Raw genomic sequence first — 21,591 nt, 5'->3', positions numbered from 1 at the left:
GTGGTCTCCTTAGAAGTTATTTCACAGTTTGACTATGGTCTAAGATTCTCATAGGAGGGAGTCAATCATGGCTGCTCTTTCATTTTAGTTAAATCTGAAGATTAAAAGTCCTGTCCCCTATAGTATTCAGAGATGTGGGCCACGGGTCCATTTTGCAGAATGAACAACCAATGCTTCTTGGACTTCGTTACCCTGGTCAGGTTAAACTTACTTATTAATGACTAAGTAATGAAAAATCTACAATTTTGTATTCACTGCTTAATTAACTTTACAAAAAATCTGCTTCTTAATCCTTTCATCTGAGCATATCTAGCTGTATTTAAAATGGTTTCATTTGTCAGTGTTTTCACATAATAGTTTATTTAGCAATTTTTTATTCTACTTCTTCCCACTTACTTTTATACACCATCTACTTATTCTTATACTGATCATTTTTTACTGGCTGTTCCAATATTCCATTGAGTTCATATATCATAAAATACTTAACCATTTCTGTACCACTGGCAATTAGGCTATAATGCTATTATAATTAGTGAGTGCTTCACAAAGATTTTCAAAAATATAATATTTATTCTAAAGGGTTTCCTTAAGAAAAATTCTAATGACTAAATTACTGAGCAAAGAAAATCAACACATTTTAACTCACCAAGCTTTGAACAAAACCATCTGGCTTCTGAGAAACTGTGCAATGCCTGGTCAGACATATAACAATGGTCCCTGTACTGAATCCACTGTGACTTGTTCCCTTTTGCTGCTGGACATCTTGATGAGTAAGTATAAGAGGACACCTCTTTAGCTGTAAAAATGTCAGACATAACTGTGAACATGCACAGAAAAATATGACTGGCTTTTAAAATCTCACTGACACCTGTAGGTAAAATCTCACATGGTTCCTGTAGGTAATAGGCATTCAATTTCAATACACATCAGAGAGGGCTACAGCCCACACTCTGAGAACGCAATCTCATTAGCTTTTTGGAAAATCATTTTTAAAACTGAGAATAGAGAGGAAAGTACTTAACTCTCTAAGATGAATTTAGACTAAAGTAAAAACAACTAGAAAGAATTGAGAAGAAAAGACAAGGCTGGGTAGGCCTGTAACAAATTTGAAATAATAATTAAAATTCTTTCTTTCTTTGGATTCCTTTTTGTATTGATCACAAAGATCTACTTTTACCTTGCCATAAAAAAATCATACCCACATTGAAAACTTGGTAACCTGTTTACAAAGCACAACAGATCAGCACTGAAATATCTGTCTCAAGCCAAAAAAAAAAGGAGGTGTGGCTTCTCAGCTCTGAACAATTCCCCTGGTTTCCATGTAAACTGTTTAATTTTCAGTTATTCTCTATAACACAAGAAGCCTGTGTAATGAAGCCTATCCCCCTTAACACCATTTTTAATTCCAACAGCAGAGAGTATGAGAACTGGAAAGTAAATTGCCAGCATCCTGTTGACCGGGTACAGATTATCTGAATCAAATATCTGATCTGGTATGGCCAGTAGTCTCAACCCATACCATTGTTCTCTATGCATTATGCATGGTCTGCATGTCCTTCAGTCATTGAAGGCTTTCCTGCTTTTGTTCCTCATTGCAGTTTGGTAGAATTCTTTTCATTTATGATCCCTATGATTCCAGAAGAATGGCTACTGCCCTTTTCTTTCCCACTGAGAGACTTCAGGATGGTTCTCCATTACTTATTCTGCTTCTCTATCCTGTTTCTCCACTCGGGTTCAATCTTTTTTGAAATCTAGTTATTTGATTGGCTTCTGCCTCCACACTTTTCACTAATGCCACTAGTCTGGGCTCTAAGTCTTCCTTCAGTTTGAAAATTGATTACTCCTGGGTAAGTTTCCTAGCTGCAGATGACCAAAAGTCATCTAAAAATTAACCTGCGAAGTCTGTAAGACTTGTGACAATTCTTTGTTAAGGTTGTGGTGGAGGAGGATGCTACTAACAAGTGCTTGATTCTATCACACGGTGAAAATAGTATCTCTGACAAAAAATATACTGCTGACTACTCTATCACTGCACAGGCAATGGTGTGTGTTGTTTCTTTAGATTCAAAACATGCTGAACACTGGCTACCAATGCATGGCTAGGACTAGTGGACTTTTATGAATGGGTTGGCTTTAAAAACAATTCTTCATACACTGGGAACATATGGAAATGCCTTATCTTCAAAGTCTATTTGTTTCTAGTCCAAGCTGAAAATGGCCTGTCTTAAACGGCATATATTTTCTTTTCTTACTGTTCTTTATTGAGTTTTGCTTCCAACTCTCACATTTTTTTTTTCCCCACAAGGGCCAGCCATGTGGTAAGTTTGTTATATTCCTGTCAAGAAGATTCCATTTTGTTTGAAAGGGGATAAAATATACATTATGTAAAATTTACCATTGTAACTATTTTTCACTGTACAGTTCAATGGCATGAAGTACATTCACATTATTAAGCAATCATCACCACCATCCACCTCCAAACTGTTTCATCTTGCAAAACTGAAATTCTGCTCCAATTAAATAATAACACCTCATTCCTTCTTTCCTGCAGCAATCACCACTCTACTTTCTATAGTAGAAACATTTGGAAAATGTTTAGTTACACAAAACATTTCTTTACTATAAAAACTTTCAGAGCCATTAATATGGTAAATCACCTCAGATTTTTCTCAAATCTATATCCTGTGGAACCCTTTTTTAAAAAGGAGAATCTCACTCTCTGAAAAACACTGCTAAGTGAAATTAAAATTCATAAATTCTAGAGTAAAACTCACTGAGTAACAGAACAGTTGAAAATCTTTGAGAACAAATTCCCTGAATGGGCATATCATATTTGTTTCTCTTCACAAAGTATCAAAATTATTTTGCTAGGATTTGTGAATAAACCTTATTTTATATCTATAAACATTATTTTGCATACTTAATCAGGTACATAAAACAAATGTCATGGTTTAGTAAATATACAGCTATTTGAAATCAAGTCTTACATTCCGTAGGTTTATAACAAATAGCACCATCCTTAACAGAGTTGCAGTTTTCATGCTTCCAAATTCCTTTTGGATCCAAGACAACACAATTTCCAGCAGATTTTTTATCTTTCCATGGAATATAGTCAAAGGCACTGCCATCAGACCATTCAAAACTTGATTTACTTCCCTGTATTAAGAATAATAGTGATAATCTGAATTCATATGTATGACTTCAAAAGAACATTGAGATGAACATGCACACTTTAAGAAGTACAGGAATGCAGTGTTAATTATTTGCTTATAAGTACTATAGATCTGAACATATTTGTAAAACCAGGGATTTACTTTTGATGCACTGATTTGAGACACACATATATACATATACACTACTTAATAGGATTCAAATAGTGGCACAAAAGGTATGTTTACCAACAGAGGATTACTTTCAAATAGTGTTAATTTCTAGGGGGAAGTGGGGTGAAAATATACATCTATATTTTAGATGTAGTTAAGAGTTTTACTTGGCACTTTATATAATTTTTTTTAACTTTTATTTTGTATTGGAGTATAGTCAGTTAACAATGTTGTGATAGTTTCAGGTGAACAATGAAGGGATTCAGCCATATGTATACATGTATCTGTCCTCACCCCAATACAAATTTTGTGCTAATAATCCTCTATTAAGGAAAATATCATCACCCCCATTTGACAGATGAGGAAATAAGCTTGCAAAGGTATAATAACTTGCTTGTGGTTACCCAACATACCTGCCACTCATATTGGAACTCAGATTTTTCTGATCCCAAGCCATTCCCTTTTTACCAGCTCTCCACTGGTCTATCCCAAATAGGTTACAGAGGTGTTGCTGAGATATTAATCTACTGAGTCCTTAGGATGGCTTGGCAGTGTCTAGGGCAGCTGTGGTCCTGGACAGGTGCCCTAGTCTTCTATCTGTTCTACATTGTGAAAAGAGAGAAAGCGCTATGGTATGCAAATGCAATCCCAGGACTTAATCTGATGTTATACTTTGAGTTAATATTTTATGCTCAAATTTCTGACCCTCTAACATACTTGGAAAGTTTCTGGAAAACAAAATAAGACTTACATCATGACTTGAGAGCCCAACCCATAGTGGAAATCCGTCACGCTTTACGATATCTTCCAGAAAAAGCTGGCCATTTTGGTCATGAACACTTGCCAAATGACCTCCACTTTGAGAACATGCATTTAATGCTTCATACCATGTTACCTTTTTTTGAATAACATTATAAATACCATCTTCATATGGAATAAACTGTGGCAGAGTAGTATTATATTCTTCCTTGTAGTCAACTATAATATTTAAATTAAAAGTGTTAGTGATTAAATTTAAATTATTTAAAATACATAATTTGGGTAATATTGCACATACAACCATTTCAAAAGTTAAATAAAATTGGACTATAAGAAGGTCAAATGCATACTTTTTTTTCTTATTGCCACAGCTTATTTAATAGGCTCTTAACTATTACAATTGTCTGGGTGATTAAAAAAAGGCATAAACACCGTCTTTCATTTAAGGAGCTCACATATTAGTTGGGCACAGAAAACACCACCACCTGAAATGAGGGCAAAACAATTAACCACTAGAATACTTGTGACTGACTAGAAAAGGAAAGATTCATCTGAATTAAGAGAGTCAGAAAACCTGCTTAATAAATTAGGCCTCCAGATTTTGGTTAGGGGAAATTAGTTCTAAAAAGAAATATAGTAACCAGAAAGTCAACTAAAAACAAACAACTACAGTAACAACAAGACCACAATTATGAGGGTATTTCAAAGGGACACAGAAGCCATGTTAAAGAGGACCAACAGCCAAATCTGGAAAAATTCAAGGAAAATATTAAAATAATATAGTCTATTATAGCCCAAAGTATAAAAAAATAACCATGAGCCCAAACTGATAAGAATAAATGACTAAATAAATTTTTAGATGGAAGAAAACAGACAACTCTCCTATCTAGAACTCCAAGTTATTTATATAGATACTCCTCACTGCAGGAAGGTAGAAAATAACTCTCCATTCCCTAAGTGAGGACTGAGTGTGGTAACTTCCTAAAAGAGTATGCTATGGGAGGTAGGAAGGAGAGCAACTCTGTAGTGGAGGAAGCTAACAAACATTACCTTGACCCAGGTGATCAAGGTCAAAATCCATAGTGACAAGTAATGAGTTACATTGAGAGCATATATCCTTCATAGGATGTGATGAGAATGACATTTTAGCTCTTTGATTTTTTTCCCTAAACCCCAAACCCATAACTCCAGTTTAACCATGAGAAAAAGATCAGCCAACCCAAACTGAGGGACATTCTACAAATCACATGACCAGTGTTTCTCAAAATTGTCAAGAAAAGAAAGAAAATCTGAAAAACTACCATAGCCAAGAAGAACCTAAGAGAACATGATGACTAAGTGTAATGTAGTATACTGGATGGATTCCTGAACACAAAAATAACATGAAGTAAAAACTAAGGAGAGCTGAACAATACATGGACTTTGGGTAATAATAATCTACCAATATTGGTTTATTTGTTGTAACAAGTGTCCCATACTTCAGACAGATGTTAACAACAGGAGAAACCGGTTACAGTGTATATGGGAACTCTCTGCACTATCTTTGCAACTTTTCTGTAAATCTAAAACTATTCTAATGAAAGTTTTATTTAAAAAAGAAAAAGAAAAGAAAGAAGGTAGAAGACATCATGGCAGGAAAAAAACCCATAAATAAAGGTACAAGTGAGAAAGGGTATACACTGTACGTGGACAATTAAGAGATCAGCCTGACAGGAAAAGATCTTTACCGAACCAAAAATGGTGGAAAAAAACGGAGACTGGGAGAAAGCCTAGAAATTTAGAAGAGACACTGGTTTCTAAAAAGTCTCAAAGGTTTACAGGAACTCAAAATAACTTATAGTAGGGAATTCCTGGATATTGTTGATAGAAATGGTGCATCCGAAAGTTATTCTCCAAGAGTATGAAGGGAAAAGGTGGGCCCAGATGTGACTGTGATGGGCTCCATGTTAGCAGAGGGCTTAGAGCAGAATGGCCATAATAACAGTTTTTAAGCTGTAAAAAATTTAAACCTGATATGCATTAAAAAGTAGACTTATTTAAGGAATTAGGCAAAGTTGAGAAACATTCATTTTTCGCCTAGACTGTCAAAACTACCCACACATACTTTCTTATTCATAGAAATTTTATCCATCCTCCAAGGCCCAACCAAGTTTTTCCTTCTCTCCTCAATGCATTCTTAGTTTTCATTTTATCTGTGTTCACTGGTGTCTTGATTTCTCAACAAATTTAAGCCTGTACATACTAAATAACCTAAGACTAACCTACATAAAACAACAATAAACATTTAATGCTGTTTTCCCAACTGCATTCATTTTACTCCTTGAGATCAAGACCATGACAACAGGGAGTGTGTCTTCCTCCAAAACCTCTGTAGTGCTTCTCATGGTACTGAATACAAGGGAGCGACTCAAAAAATTCAGTTGCATAATGCCCACTAGTGGAGGTAATGGCTTTACATTCTCTTTCTCTGCAGTAGAAACTCTGCCTTAGCATACTTACCCATTTCAATTTTACAAGCCAGAATGCTGTGCTGGTGAAAGTATAGTAAGTCTTCAACAACATTAAAGGTTTGAATATCCCAGAAGCCATCAGTACTCAAGCCAGCAACAAACTTGCTATTTTTTATAGCTGGTCTTCCTGACCTCCACTGTGTATATGATAGCGTAGTCTTGTCAGACCACATAAGAGAATTATCTAGAAAAGAAACATTTTTTTTCCTATGCTTAGAGATTAAATTAAGACTTGAATTACAGTTACAAGGTTAATATCTCAAACTCAAGTAATTTTCTATCTTTATTCACAACATTCTAAAGGTTGTATACTTATGTGTGTTTCTCTAAAATAGCTTCCAATTTTAACAGTAAACAATGCTTACTTTTAACCTAGAAGGTACAAATTATACATATGAAACCTAAAATTTACCTACAATTCTATCATCCTGAAATAATTTAACATTTTGTTATTATTTCATCCAATATTCATTTTTTTCTACATGTATGTTAAATTGTGATAAAAATTAACATAACTATTTAAAAAATTAACATGTTATAAAACCAGTGGTAGAAAACTGGACTTAAACTATGCACAATTTATGTCAAAGGATTTTTTTAGTTGTGGTAAGGTGAATGGGGGCTACTCTCTAATTGCTACGCATGGGCTTCTCATTTCAGTGGCTTCTCTGGCTCTAGGCGCATGGGCTCAGTAACTTTGGCACACGGGCCTAGCTGCTCCACAGCATGTGGGATCTTCCTGGACCAGGGATCAAACCCATGTCTCCTTCATTGGCAGGTGGATTCTTAATCCCTGGACCAGCAGGGAAGTCCTCGGTTGTTTCTGAAAACATAACTAAGAAGGTACAGCAGAGGGTACAATTGAAATCTCTAACTATATCCTGGGTCTAGTTTCTGCTGCTCCACACAGGATCACTGTTTCCTCAGTCACTTTCAGGTAAAGCTAGAATTCTTGCCTGGAGAATCCCATGGACAGAGGAACCTGGAGGGCTACAGTCCATGGGGTTGCAAATAGCTGGACTGACAACTAACACTTCCACTTTTTTCCAAAATGGGAAGCATCTACCTAGCTCCTCTCCATTTTTTCCCATCCCCAAATCTGAGTATTCAAGCATCATTAGAGAAAAGACTTGGGCAACTAAATCCTATCATGATGAACTTATCTTCAGCTGGCAACCCAAGTCTTAGTCATTGCTTGATAGCTTAATTTTTGTTAACTCATCTGCAAGCCATAAACAAGAAAATCTTGAGTGGTTTTTAGAAAGAGAAAGGTTAGATAGAAAAGAGCAGACTATTTTTAAAATGGCCAGATTTGGGTAATTTAGCTTCTTTGTCTACCCTACGTCTAGCTATCATTGTCCTATGCCTCTCATTCAGGCCCATCTTTGGGTAAATGTAAGTTGTTGAGGCTTTATGCCCAGAGAGTGATTTTTTTATCTAATTTCAAAACTATGATTTTTAGGACACCTCTTAATGAGTATCTTTCTAAATTGGTCTTACTTCTCCTATTATTAGAGTCTGTGTTTTTAAAAAAGTTTCATAGCAATTATATCTTGGGTTTGTGGCATTACAATCTCAAACATTCTAGTCCATTGGCAGACTATGTTTCTCCTTTCTCTAATGAGTACCCCAAGCCAATGACATAAACCCAAAAATGCAACATTAGAAGTGTATTTCTACTCTCACTCAGCTCATACACCTAGAGATATAAAGTAAGTATTAGAGATTTATGTGGGAGTGCAGTCATTTTTAGTTAGTCTTGTACTGCTACGAGGGAGAGTGGAAAAAGGAAATAATTTTTCACCATTAAACTCTAAGCTTGGTGGCAAAGGTATTTTAGTGGCAGGGCAGAGACACAAAACCTGCCTTGGTATCTGTGTAAGTTATACTAAGTACATAATTATAATTTTGTAATGTTGATAAACAAACACTTTGAAAGCTATACTTTTACAGTGTGATAAACAAGTAGTTCATAATGAACTACGAATATAGAAAAAAAAACAGTAGATTTACAACTTACTTTCATAAATTATACCTAACATGACCCATGAAGCCATGTACTTGTAGTGTAGAAGCTGCTCAAGAACAAAGTTGTTCTCTTTTTCATCTCGAATACTCAGAATATGTGATTTTGGATCTGTTAAATAAAAAATAGCCAATAATTTAAATAACTATTTAGAACACTTTGATAGATTTAGGAATTTTTACTTCCCAGTTTAATACACTTCAAAACAAACAACAGTAGAAAATAAGAGATATAAATTAAAACCATCTTGTACTACAATGAATAGGTTGAGAAGTTTTCAAACATTTTGATCTTAAATTTGGTCTCATAGAATAGTGGAAAACTAGTAATTGAGTAGAGAATTTGAAACACTGATTTGCTTCTCCTCACAAGGCTTGAGTTGGTATAAATCCACGTATATTAATGATACATATGTCAAAGACTATTAAATAAAACCTCTTGAATGGGCTAAAAGTAAAAAATCTTCCTTTTCCTTAGAGATCACTGTTTTACAGGAAGTTTTTAAAAGTTTAATATTTCCCAAAGTGTGTTCCTCAGGGGTTCCTCAGAAAAGAGTTACATAGAAAAGAACTTTACAAACAACAGTTAACCAAAGTTAAACTACTTCATTCATGCCAGTATTTCTCAAAGTACATGCTAATGTATATTTGATAATGTTTTAACAGGAAACAAAGATGTGTGGCATTTCTCATCCTTGTTCTTTTACTAAGAATCTTTTTTTTTTTTTTTAATAGAACACCTCTTAAAAGTAGTGTTCCACAGAGCACACTTTGGGGAATAATGGTTTGATACCTTCCCTAGGGATTTTCTACAAAGTTGATGGGTCCATTGTTAAAAAGTCACAAATCCTCAGTGGATCTCATAGGAAATATCTGGATAACCTTGAGAGCTAAAAGTATGAAATCTGTATTTCTTTCAAGCAGAGGTGCTTCTTTATAGCTTATCTAAGCTTTTAGCCACTCAGACTGACCTATTTCCTCTCTGCCCGTAGCCTAACATCCAGTTCCCTAGTCTCAGTGTCATTTCTTTTCCCTTGTAAGTAGAATCCACTTTGTTTATACATGTAAAGTCAGACTAGGTCTCTAATGGATAGGTTAAAAATGAAGTAACTCATATACTTTCCATTTTAACTAAACACAAATTTTAATACTTTGTCATTGACAATGCAGAAAGGAGGAGATGGATATTTTTGAGTTCTAGTTACTACTGCTAATTAGAAATATTTATATTTCTAATTAGAAATAAAGGAATCTCAGGTGAGATTCCTTTGTTTTAAGAGCATAATGTAACATACAATGGCTATATAACATACTTACTCAGTGTCTGGCATTTAGAATGAACGTCATCTTGTGTTGTTACTTTGTATCTATTTTCTGTTATCAAGAAATTGTAGCAAGAGTTCTGAAATGGTATCCATGGAGTATTTAGAACAGGAGATGGGCACTGAACACTGTCAACTGGTTTGACCTCTTTCTTAGTCTCATCTAGAAAAAGAATTAATGGTAAGAATTCTAATTGCATATATATATATTAAATCATGTTCATAGTAATTATACCTGATTTGTAGGAAATATTCAGGAAGCCAAGAAATAATAACTTGGTGATGCTTGTTCTGTTTATGCTTGAATAAAATGTGACCTCTTAACTGGCTTTCTGTAGGAAGGAAATTATTTAATACAATTTTCTTTCCCCTGATGTGGAATGAGTAGAATAATATGGATAATGAAGTGTTATTAGGTTAAATGCAGTTTCTGTCTTCCTGCATTGCCAGACTTCAAATACAAGGGGCCACTTCAGAGAAACCATACAAACATAATAATAGGTACCTAAATATAACTTTGGGAATTCACCTTCAGTTTTCTGGTTACTGATATCTTCTCTAATTTTAAAGAAATATTTATGAAGTATGTGATGTTCTAAACAAGTTATTGCTCTAACCAAAGCAAATAGAAATAATTTAAAATCTGACACCTAGAAAATCTGAATTCAGCTTTTTTTTTTTTTCATTTTATGAAAAAGCTATACATTAAAAAAAGATGCAAATAGAGATATGCTCTACTCAAAGCCAATCAAACTGATTTAATATGAGGTACAGACCATTCAGTACAGTATTTCTCCCAGCTCACGGCAACTCCCTTTGTGAAGTAGTCTTTTTTTCTAACCACAAACCCACAAATGTGGGCCCCTGAAAGTTGTAAAACCACTTTCCTCTGACTGGGCTAGAGACTGCATATCTGACTCAGCTGAGTCTATCAGATTCTCTCTACAGATATGAAAAGTGGGATTCAGAGACAGTCAATTCATCTCCAGTTATGGCTAAAATTGAAAGCTGCAGAGCTGCCATGTTTCACTATGTGCAGAGAAGCAGAAAGTATATAAAGATAAGAGTGCAGATCCACAGAACAGAGAGGTGGAAGACCTCTGGCTTACAGACTCATTTTCCTCAGAAGGTGCAGCTCTATCCCCGTTTCTGAAGATCTAAATTTCTCTTAAGTGAGCTCATTACTGTTATTTGCAACCAAATAAATCTTAGCAGTGACTCATAAAACAAATGTGAAGTGTTGAAAAGAATTACAAAAGAATGCCCACAGATGTAAGTTTTCCATAACAACATAAACAAAAAGGTACACAAAATGAGGCTAACAAGGAACTCAAAGGTCAATTACTATCTGTTGACAGAAATAAAGATAAAATACATCTAAAATAACAAATTAATGACAAAATATTTAACATATAATAATTCTTGATTACAAACATTCACAATAAATTTTGTTGTAAAAAGGACAAGATTATAATTGCTTTATAATTTTAAAACAAGATTTCAAATCCATTTTCCCCGAATTCCACTACTCATAAGACTGATAACAATTAAAGTGTTAAAATACTTGAAATTAGCATACTTCCTGAATAATAGCAAATAGCGCCTGGTTGATTATTATCGCAATCCGATGTTTTCCAGAATCCATCAGTGTCTAATACTACACAGTCTTCAAGTTGTTCATTATTTTCAGGCCAGCGACTAAATTGAAGATGTTTCCCATCTGACCAACCAAAATTGAGTTCATCCTGGAAGGAGGAGCAATATATTTTAAGTGGCAATCATTCATCTTATCCCTACTATTTGATTTTGACCCTTGTGGTCGATCTAAGAGCTTCCCTGGTGGCTCAGACAGTGAGGAATCCGCCTGCAATGCAGGACTCCTGGGTTTGATCCCTGGGTAGGGAATAGCCCCTGGAGAAGGGAATGGCTACCCACTCCAGTATTCTTGCCTGGAGAATTCCATAGACAGAGGAACCTAGTGGGCTACAGCCACAGAGTACAAAGAGTTGGACACGACTAAGTGTGACTTTTAATTTTACCTTATATATTTAGTACATATTTACAAAGCACTTACTATGTATCAGGCATTGTTTTAAGTACTTTGCAAATATTATATAATCCTAATAACAACCATATGAGGCACCCAGGTACTATCATATATCCATTTTATAATGAGGAAACTGAAGTCATGCACCATCACACAGAATGTAAAACCACAGTGAGCTGGGATTCAAATCCAGGTCATTAGACACTGGAGTCCATGGTCTAAACCATTACGCTTTGCTGCCTCACACATAATTAGAACCATTGGTTGTTGGAAATCAGAAAGCTAAAATGGAGTAAGGATCACTGTGAGCACTGATTAACTTAGAGATAATGTGTAGTAGTGGAAAGAACATGGGTTTGGAGCTAAGCGTACTAGTTTTGAATTCTGGTTCAGTCATTTGTCAGCTTTTGATTGTCATATTACCTTGCCACATTTCCATCCCTTCTTCTATTAAATGGATGGGACACTTAATCTCATGGGTTAGAATCAATGGGGTAACGGGTAAGACATAAATCAGTGGCTAGCTGGTACACAATAAGAGTTACATGGGTGTTAGCTCCATTTTAAACTCTCAGGCCCTGTGGATCTCATATCACTCTTTTCACACTTGTCTTTGAAGAGAAACTTCCTTATTCACTACATTCTATTGTGCGCTAGAAACCTGTGAACATCTCTCTTTACATCCTGACAAAAGCATGACTACCTGTCTTGAGAGAGGCTTTCAAGGTAGCTACAGACGTGCAGGTGACGGGTTGTCAAGTACAGGCCTGCCTGAGCTCTCCCGTGGTGCTGCCAGGGAACCAGGCCTTATTCACTGAACCACTGAGGTATGCTTTCCTGAAACCCATGGCAATTTGGCATCACTGGCTTACATGGAACATTGGGCAAAGGCCACAGGCAGTCCCTTTAGTGAATCAAAAATAGCAAAAGCAGTCAAACCTCAATACCACCAACTATTTCATCCAGAATTGTTCTCCACCAGCATTCCTAAAAGACGATGCTGTGAAAGTGCTGCATTCAATGTGCCAGCAAATTTGGAAAACTCAGCAGTGGCCACAGGACTGGAAAGGTCAGTTTTCATTCCAATCCCAAAGAAAGGCAATGCCAAAGAATGCTCAAACTACCACACAATTGCACTCATCTCACACGCTAGTAAAGGAATGCTCAAAATTCTCCAAGCCAGGCTTCAACAGTACGTGAACTGTGAACTTCCAGATGTTCAAGCTGGATTTAGAAAAGGCAGAAGAACCAGAGATCAAATTGCCAACATCCATTGGATCATCTAAAAAGCAAGACAGTTCCAGAAAAACATCTACTTCTGCTTTATTGACTATGCCAAAGCCTTTGACTGTGTGGACCACAACAAACTGTGGAAAATTCTGAAACAGATGGGAATACTAGACCACCTGACCTGCCTGTTGAGAAACAGTATGCAGTCAGGAAGCAACAGTTAGAACTGGACATGGAACAACAGACTGGTTCCAAATAGGAAAAGGAGTATGTCAAGGTTGTATATTGTCACCCTGCTTATTTAATTTATATGCAGAGTACATCATGAGAAACACTGGGCTGGATGAAGCATAAGCTGGAATCAAGATTGCTGGGAGAAATATCAATAACCTCAGATATGCAGATGACACCACTCTTATGGCAGAAAGCAAAGAAGAACTAAAGAGCCTCTTGATGAAAGTGAAAGAGGAGAGTGAAAACGTTGGCTTAAAACTCAACTTCAGAAAACTAAGATCCCTGGCATCTGGTCCCACCATTTCATGGCAAATAGATGGGGAAACAATGGAAACAATGACAGACTCTATTTTGGGGGGCTCCAAAATTGCTGCAGATGGTGACTTGGACGCTTACTCCGTGGAAGAAAAGTTATGACCAACCTAGACAGCATATTAAAAAGCAGAGACATTACTTTACCAACAAAGGTCCATCTAGTCAAGGCTATGGTTTTTCCAGTAGTCATGTATGGATGTGAGAGTTTGACTATAAAGAAAGCTGAGCACTGAAGAATTGATGCTTTTGAACTGTGGTGTTGGAGGAGACTCTTGAGAGTCCTTTCGACTGCAAGGAGATCCAACCAGTCCATCCCAGAGGAAATCCGTCTTGAATATTCACTGGAAGGACTGATGCTACAGCTGAAATTTCAATACTTTGGCCACCTGATTCGAAGAACTGACTCATTTGAAAAGACTCTGATGCTGGAAAAGATTGAAGGCAGGAGGAGAAGGGGATGACAGAGGACTAGATGGTTGGATGGCATCAATGACTCAATGGACATGAGTTTGAGTAAACTCCAGGAGTTGGCAATGGACAGGGAGGCCTGGCGTGCTGCAGTCCATGGGGTCACAAAGAGTTGGACACAACCGAGCGATTGAACCGAACTGAACTGAACATTCCAGTTGTAAAGTTGTAGCCAGTTAATTTCTAAACCAAGTGGCCTGGAATGTGGCCCTTTGTCCCTGTGATGTTGCCAGTACTGGGTATTACCCTGGATTCCTTCTCCCTTGCTGCACTCCCAACTAACCCAGGCCCTTGGACCTTTGGAACTTCTGTTCCTTGTAGATAAGCCATCCCACTCCCTCCATCTCTTTATTGAATGCTAAATCTGTTTACTAAGACTGTAAGTATCTCTTCACTAAATTCTAGACCTTGATGGATCTTAATTAAAACCTGTCTTTTCTAAAAGAGTAAGCTCCTTTCAGCACCCACAAGGGAAGGCTATTCGTTTTTCTTAATCTCAGATACCACAGAGCCATGAGAATGAGGTCATGGGTATTTTTACCTCCTTTAGTAATTTCCTTTGAGGTTTATGCCCTTATCACTGCAACCTCCCAGAGTCCTTGCTTCTCTCTGACATTCACTGAGGTCTTGGCCCCCTGCCCATCTCTGACATTCACTAAGGAGATGCCCCATGTCTTGCTCTGTCCTCCTGGTCCTACCTCTCACTTAGGGAGCTCCGTGTTCATGTGGTTGACTCGCCCCGTTCCCAAACCTTCTTGACTTCCTCTTCTTCTAGACTTTCACTTCAATGTACTCGAGTGACCTGCTGTCACAGTCACACTCCGGACTTCCTATAACCCACAACTGCTGAGCTGCAGACAGTGTAAACACACCTCAGTCCAGACCATCATCATTTCCTGCACTGATGTCTGTAAGAAACTAACTGGTCTTCTGTCTCAGGTCTTCTCACTTCCTTTCCCAGCTTCTCCACAGCATAATTTTTCTCAAGTCAAAGTCTGATGTTGTTACTACCATGCTCAAAATCTTTCAAAACCTCCCCACTGTCTTTAGTGTAAACTTTCATTTCTTTATATCCTGCCATGTTCCAAAGATTTAAGGCAGCTTACGAAAGTATATAATAAAGAGCTACATAAAATATGTTGAAGAGCAAAAGGGAAAAGAGAAAAAGAGGTGAAGATTGAAAACAGAATAAGAAAGACTAAAATCATCAAGTGCGGGAAAAAAGTTACAAAACTGTATAATACCAAGTGTCTTAAAAATAAATACATGTACACAGAAAAATAACCTGAAGGATATATACTAAACATTTAAACCACATTTATCACTAGATACTGGGGATTACAGGTGGTTTCAATTTTGTTCTTTTAATTTATTCTAACTTTATGATTTTTCTCCAGTGACAACACTGCTTTTGTTTTAAAAGGTTTAATGTGATTAAAACTGGAAAATGTAATAACTGATTACCAGCTTCACAAGAGACACAGTGATGGGTTTCACATAATGCCAAACATGAAAGAGAAAGGAAGTAAAAGCAATGTTATGAAGGAACTGATACTGTGAAGTCTAGGGGAGCAGTTCAGGCTGACAATCTGGCTTGAACTAAGGGCACATTTTAAAATCTGAGTTTTGGAGAAACTATTCTTCAAGAAATTTCTAAGTACTGTTTTCTTATTTTTTTTAATTGAGCTTCTGACAAATGCTGGTGGTAATAAATTTAAAGTTTGTCAAAAGATTATGTTTACTTCTGAGTTTAAGTTTTTCATCCACTCTCGTCCTTCATCACCTTTTCTCCAGACAACCCTAAAACCGTCTTGGTACACTTAGGGTTATCCTACAGTCTACACGCCTCAGGTTTGCTTCACAATGCCATGGATGCTTCTCTCCTACTCTCCCGATTAACTCCTCTCTAAGAGTGGATTAGGAGTACTGGTTAGGTGACGCTTATCTAACTGGGCTTTATGGGTCACTCACTGCACAGATGCAGGAAGCAAAGCTCACATTACCATCTTTGTAAATGGCACCCCTATCAGTAGACAACATATGCAGCCTTATATACCAGCCCTATATCTTAACTTTAAATTCATTTCAGTGGGCAAAGCATCAAATCATTACAAAGAAGGCTCAGAAAAGAGGCAAAAAAGGACTATGATGCTGACAGAAATAATAGAGCTCTATTTTAAAGAAGATTCCCTATTAATTTTAGCCAAAAGATTTCGGAGCATAAATATTCCTGTTCATGCTATATGTATGTAATTCAGTGTCGGGAATTAATAGGAAACTAGCATTCGTTGTTGGGCTAAGAGATGAATAAGTACCCAAGATCAGAGTTGGAGATGCAGTGAATTGCTCTTCTAATTCCTTTGTAGAGTGGCTTAATTTCACTTTGCTTATTCAGAAAGGGATAAAAAGCCCTTTAATAATGTCCATGAGCTTCCACTCACCCAACCCCCTGTGATTTTGTAACTGCCCTTCCCCTCTCCTTTTCATTGGCTGAGGAGAGATGGCAGCTCCAGATTCCAGCTCCATCTTTGATTAGAATAAATAAAAAGAAGTGCTCAGCTACATATGTCCATTGGACATTTTCCTAAAGCTAAACAATAAAGCAGCAAATCAGTGGGAAAATGACTGCCACTAAAAATTACATACTTCACGAAATTCACTCACTGGAGTAAGACTTTATGATCTCTGGGTCTTTTTAGTCTGTTATGAGAGATGCTGTGTGCAATAAAAAAAAAAAGTCACATTCCGTCACCCAACCCTGGCCATTGGGACTGAAAACTTACGTCGTGACTGGAGAGTCCGATCCACAAAGAAGAGTTACGAAGGGCCGCCTGCACAGTCAGGAAGGCCTGCTGGTGAGGGTCTGTGATGCTCACCAGGTGCATGTTCTCTTTCTGACACTCTCTCAGAGCATCGGTCCAAGTCAGGGTCTTCAGGATTATTTTGTACAGGTTATTTTGATACTTCACAGTCTCTGAAGTATTCTGCAAGGTCTGTCTGCTTTCAATTTCTGTGTGTAAAAGAAGAAAAAAAACAACCCACCCACTTGTCAAGTCAAGAGACAGCTTTTGAAATTTCTCCCCATAATAATGTACTTTAGGTATTACTTATCTATTTGTTTTAGAGTTTGGGTAGGAGAACTAGGTATGTTTTGCTAAAAAAATTCTGTTTCAGTTGATCTGATTTGGGAAGGGGGAAAGCTGTAAATAAAACGAGTTCAGTAAGATTACCATTTCAGATTGGTGTCGTATTCTTTCTTTCTTTGAACTGCTTCAACAAGAGGTGTTAAGTGTCCCTTTACAAGTTTTCATCTGGGAGAACCCACGAAAAAATGTATGAAACCACCCCTTAGAGGATATATTTGCATTATTGATTTACAATACTTCTCTGAATTAAGGCAGTTACTAAAAAGTGTAAGACAAATGAGCAAAGATTAATTTAGCAAAAAGTTCTTCAGAAGCACGCAGATTAGCTACTTGAGATTCTCATTACATGACAAAGAATTTCTTTTTTTAAATCATTTGTTAAAAACTAACTGTGACCAATGAAAACAATTTAATAAAAAACATTTTGAAAATATAGATGATATCTACTTTTAAGTACATATTTTATTTTTGTGTGGATTATAGGATAAAGCTTAGACTGTGATCCATTTATAATGCTTCATATCCTTTTATTTTTTTGAGTGCTAAATTTAACCATGAATGTTTACACTGAGTTCAGTTACAAACATTTTTTTCTCCTCTTTTCGTCATGATAGAAAGTAAAATCTGAAAAATTCCAGAGTAAAAAGGAGAACAAAACGCAACCATAATTTACTGTCATTAGACAACTCCTATTAACAAATTCCATCAAATACTTAATTTTGATATTTAATTATGGCGATGACCTTGAAAGAAAATCACATTCTATTCAATACTTGAGCTAATTTGACTCACATGGATGTAGCCATGCTAATGTTAAGAAAGCTGTATGATTACAAATATTAATTAATTTATAAGATTTTTTGTGTGAAAACATATTGTACATCTCTAACAACATAAAGTACCATAGTCATCTAAATAATGATCTATACCTGAGTATTTCTGACACAGAGCCAGAGTATGGTGTTCACTACAGGAAGTAAAATTCCACATCCCAGTAAAAGGTGATTTTTGGAGGTTGAGCATTACAGCACAGTGGTAAGATGCCTCTTCATCAAAAATCTAAACAAAAAGGCAAATATGTATAAGCAATCATGAAACTAACAGTCTGAAGATTCCAGCAAGATAATTTTATATTCCAAACTGGACTTTTCTTCCTCAAGAAAAATCCATTAGGGAGCTGGCCATGAAATCACTAAGAAAATCCTGATAAACTTTCAAAACATGGGAAAAGGGCAATTAACTTTAGAAATCACAAACCATAATAGTAGTAGTATTGATAAATACATCTTCAAAACAGATAAAGAAAACCTGTTAGAAGACAAAAGCAATTATAGTAATATTTAACACTTTGCTTTCATTCTTAACATTGTAAGTAAGCAAAAAAGTGATGACAACTAATTTAACTTATTAGATATTTATAAACTTTTTATAATGACAAATGGTGTCCCATACAAGAGAGAACTCACCTTAAAGTTTTGATCCTATACTTGTCACTATGAAACACCCATAAAAAGTATCTATTTAGATTTCATTTGTTGACCACAAATCAGTAACATTAGACATGAAAATTTATTCAAAGTATATTATCCCTGCTGCTGCTGCTGTTGCTAAGTCGCTTCAGTCGTGTCCGACTCTGTGCGACCCTAGAGACAGCAACCCACCAGGCTCCCCCGTCCCTGGGATTCTCCAGGCAAGAACACTGGAGTGGGTTGCCATTTCCTTCTCGAATGCATGAAAGTGAAAAGTGAAAGTGAAGTCGCTCAGTCGTGTCCGACTCTTCACGACCCCATGGACTGCAGCCTACCAGGCTCCTCTGTCCATGGGATTTTCCAGGCAAGAACACTGGAGTGGGTTGCCATTTCCTTCTCGAATGCATGAAAGTGAAAAGTGAAAGTGAAGTCGCTCAGTCGAGTCCGACTCTTCACGACCCCATGGACTGCAGCCTACCAGGCTCCTCTGTCCATGGGATTTTCCAGGCAAGAACACTGGAGTGGGTTGCCATTTCCTTCTCGAATGCATGAAAGTGAAAAGTGAAAGTGAAGTCGCTCAGTCGTGTCCGACTCTTCACGACCCCATGGACTGCAGCCTACCAGGCTCCTCTGTCCATGGGATTTTCCAGGCAAGAGTACTGGAGTGGGTTGCCATTGCCTTCTCCAACACTCTTCTAAATGTTTGAAACATATTACTCTTAGAAAAATAAGAAAAGTAAGCTTATCGCAGGAGCTATAATTTTTTTTTTAAATACTACATGCATGCATACATGCTAAGTTGTTTCAGTCACCTCTGACTCTTTGCGACCCCATGGATTGTAGCCCACCAGGTTCCTCTGTCCATAGGAACCCATGGCTCTATGTCTCCTGCATTGGTAGGTGGGTTCTTTACCACTAGCACCACCTGAAAGTGAAAGTTGCTCAATCATGTCCAACTCTTTGCGACCACATGGACTATACAGTCCATGGAATTCTCCAGGCCAGAATACTGGAGTAGGTAGCCTTTCCCTTCTCCAGGGCATCTTTATAAATGAAAAACTGAGGCTTAAGAGAAGTGAACTTCCTAGGGCACACTAAATGGCTGAATGGAATTCAAATCCAGACAATCTGACTCGAGAGTTTAGCCCTCAACTACTGTACCAAATCCCTTTTATGATTAAAGAATGATCTTGGAATAGGATTCTAATATCACATGGTTTTGTTCCTTCAAACTTTCAGAGAAAGATAATTTCCCAGGCTGAGTCATAATCTCAAAATACAAAGGCAGAAAACTACCCAGTTCATTTTATGAAGCTGACACAATCAGAAAAAAAGAAACCTAACAATATAGCATTAAAAAAATTAACTTTAAAAAAATTAAAAAAAAAAACTTTAAAAAAATGAACTTTATGAACAGAGATGAAAATATTCCCAAATAAAATTCTAACAAATCTAATTCAGTAAAATAGTAAAATAATAATTCACTTTCAGTGTGTTAATTTTATATCCTGCAACTTTACTATATTCATTGATTAGCTCTAGTAATTTTCTGGAAGAGTCTTTAGGGTTTTCTATGTAGAGGATCATGTCATCTGCAAACAGCGAGAGTTTCACTTCTTCTTTTCCTATCTGGATTCCTTTTACTTCTTTTTCTGCTCTGATTGCTGTGGCCAAAACTTCCAACACTATGTTGAAGTAATTAGGTTTTATGACTGAAATTAGGTTTTATTTAGGAGATAAAAATGGTTTAAACACAACATCTATCAATGGGCCACATATCCATGGGCCTAATGGGAAGAACTATTGACACAGTTTTAATAGACGTTGAAAATAAATTTTAGAAAATCTACTACTTATTCTTGAATAAAAATTTAAAATAAACTAGTTATAGAATGATATATCTTGAACAAAAAGTACACATCAAATGTAAAAACCAAAGACTATAGGACAAAGATAGTCCTATTAGAGTACAGATCAAGTATAAGATATTATTTAATACTCCTGGTATCTACCATGGTTCTGGAAGTCTTACCACATGTAGTGAAGTGTGAACTGTTATTTGCAAATTATGATTATCTAATTAGAAAACCCAAGAAAATCTAGTGAAAAACTCTGAGAAGTAGTAAGAGTTTTTAGTAAGATGGATACCTATGAAATAAAGGTACAAAAATTCCCAAATAGGTTTCCTACACATCAATAAGAAAATTTTAAAAAGCTGCCATTCTCAACAGCAATAAGAAAGATAATTTCTATAAAAACATCTCTGAGGAATTCAAAAGGAAGACTTGAATTAGTGGAGACATGTTACACCATATTCTTGAGGAAAGATTAGTAAAGAGATGTCAATTTTTCCTAAAATGTTGTCAAATTCTCACCAGATATTTTCTCTTTAATTGTTTAGAGTGGAAATTAAGTAAATAATTCTAGTTTGCCTTGAAGAATAGACAGAACAGCTAAGTTTTTTTAAAAGCAAATCATAAAGGATAACTAATTCTATTATATTTTTTGAAATATGGGAACATGGTAGTATTTAGATCAGTGTGAGAGCTATACAGGAGTATGTCTCATACATAGATGCACACATACACACACATACTTCACATATGATAAAGAAGGCATTCTATATTGATTTTAACAAATGGAGGTATATGCAATAAATGATGCTAGACAATTGGCCAGGATTAGGGAAAAGGATTAAGTACCCATTGACAACATATACCATATAACATGAATGTATCATGTT

At 36.3% G+C, this 21,591-nt stretch overlaps 1 protein-coding gene across 4 annotated transcripts in view; it reads right to left on the bottom strand.

The window, feature by feature from the left end:
* LY75 (lymphocyte antigen 75) overlaps nt 1-21,591 on the bottom strand; it is a 116,975-nt gene that overhangs the window by 38,963 nt on the left and 56,421 nt on the right. For 2 of the 4 annotated variants that reach the window (XM_061135342.1, XM_061135339.1), the window contains exons 24-32: nt 18,309-18,438; nt 17,017-17,243; nt 11,519-11,684; nt 9,935-10,102; nt 8,613-8,729; nt 6,582-6,776; nt 4,075-4,301; nt 2,988-3,156; nt 647-796 (exon numbers count right to left, since the gene is read on the bottom strand). In XM_061135342.1, coding sequence (XP_060991325.1) covers nt 647-796; nt 2,988-3,156; nt 4,075-4,301; nt 6,582-6,776; nt 8,613-8,729; nt 9,935-10,102; nt 11,519-11,684; nt 17,017-17,243; nt 18,309-18,438 — 1,549 coding nt within the window. The other 2 variants (XM_061135341.1, XM_061135340.1) reach the window with 2 other exon arrangements.

This window comes from Dama dama, chromosome 33 (assembly GCF_033118175.1).
Source record: "Dama dama isolate Ldn47 chromosome 33, ASM3311817v1, whole genome shotgun sequence".
NCBI classification, from domain to species: Eukaryota; Metazoa; Chordata; class Mammalia; order Artiodactyla; family Cervidae; genus Dama; species Dama dama.
This window is presented reverse-complemented; position numbering and strand designations above follow the sequence as displayed.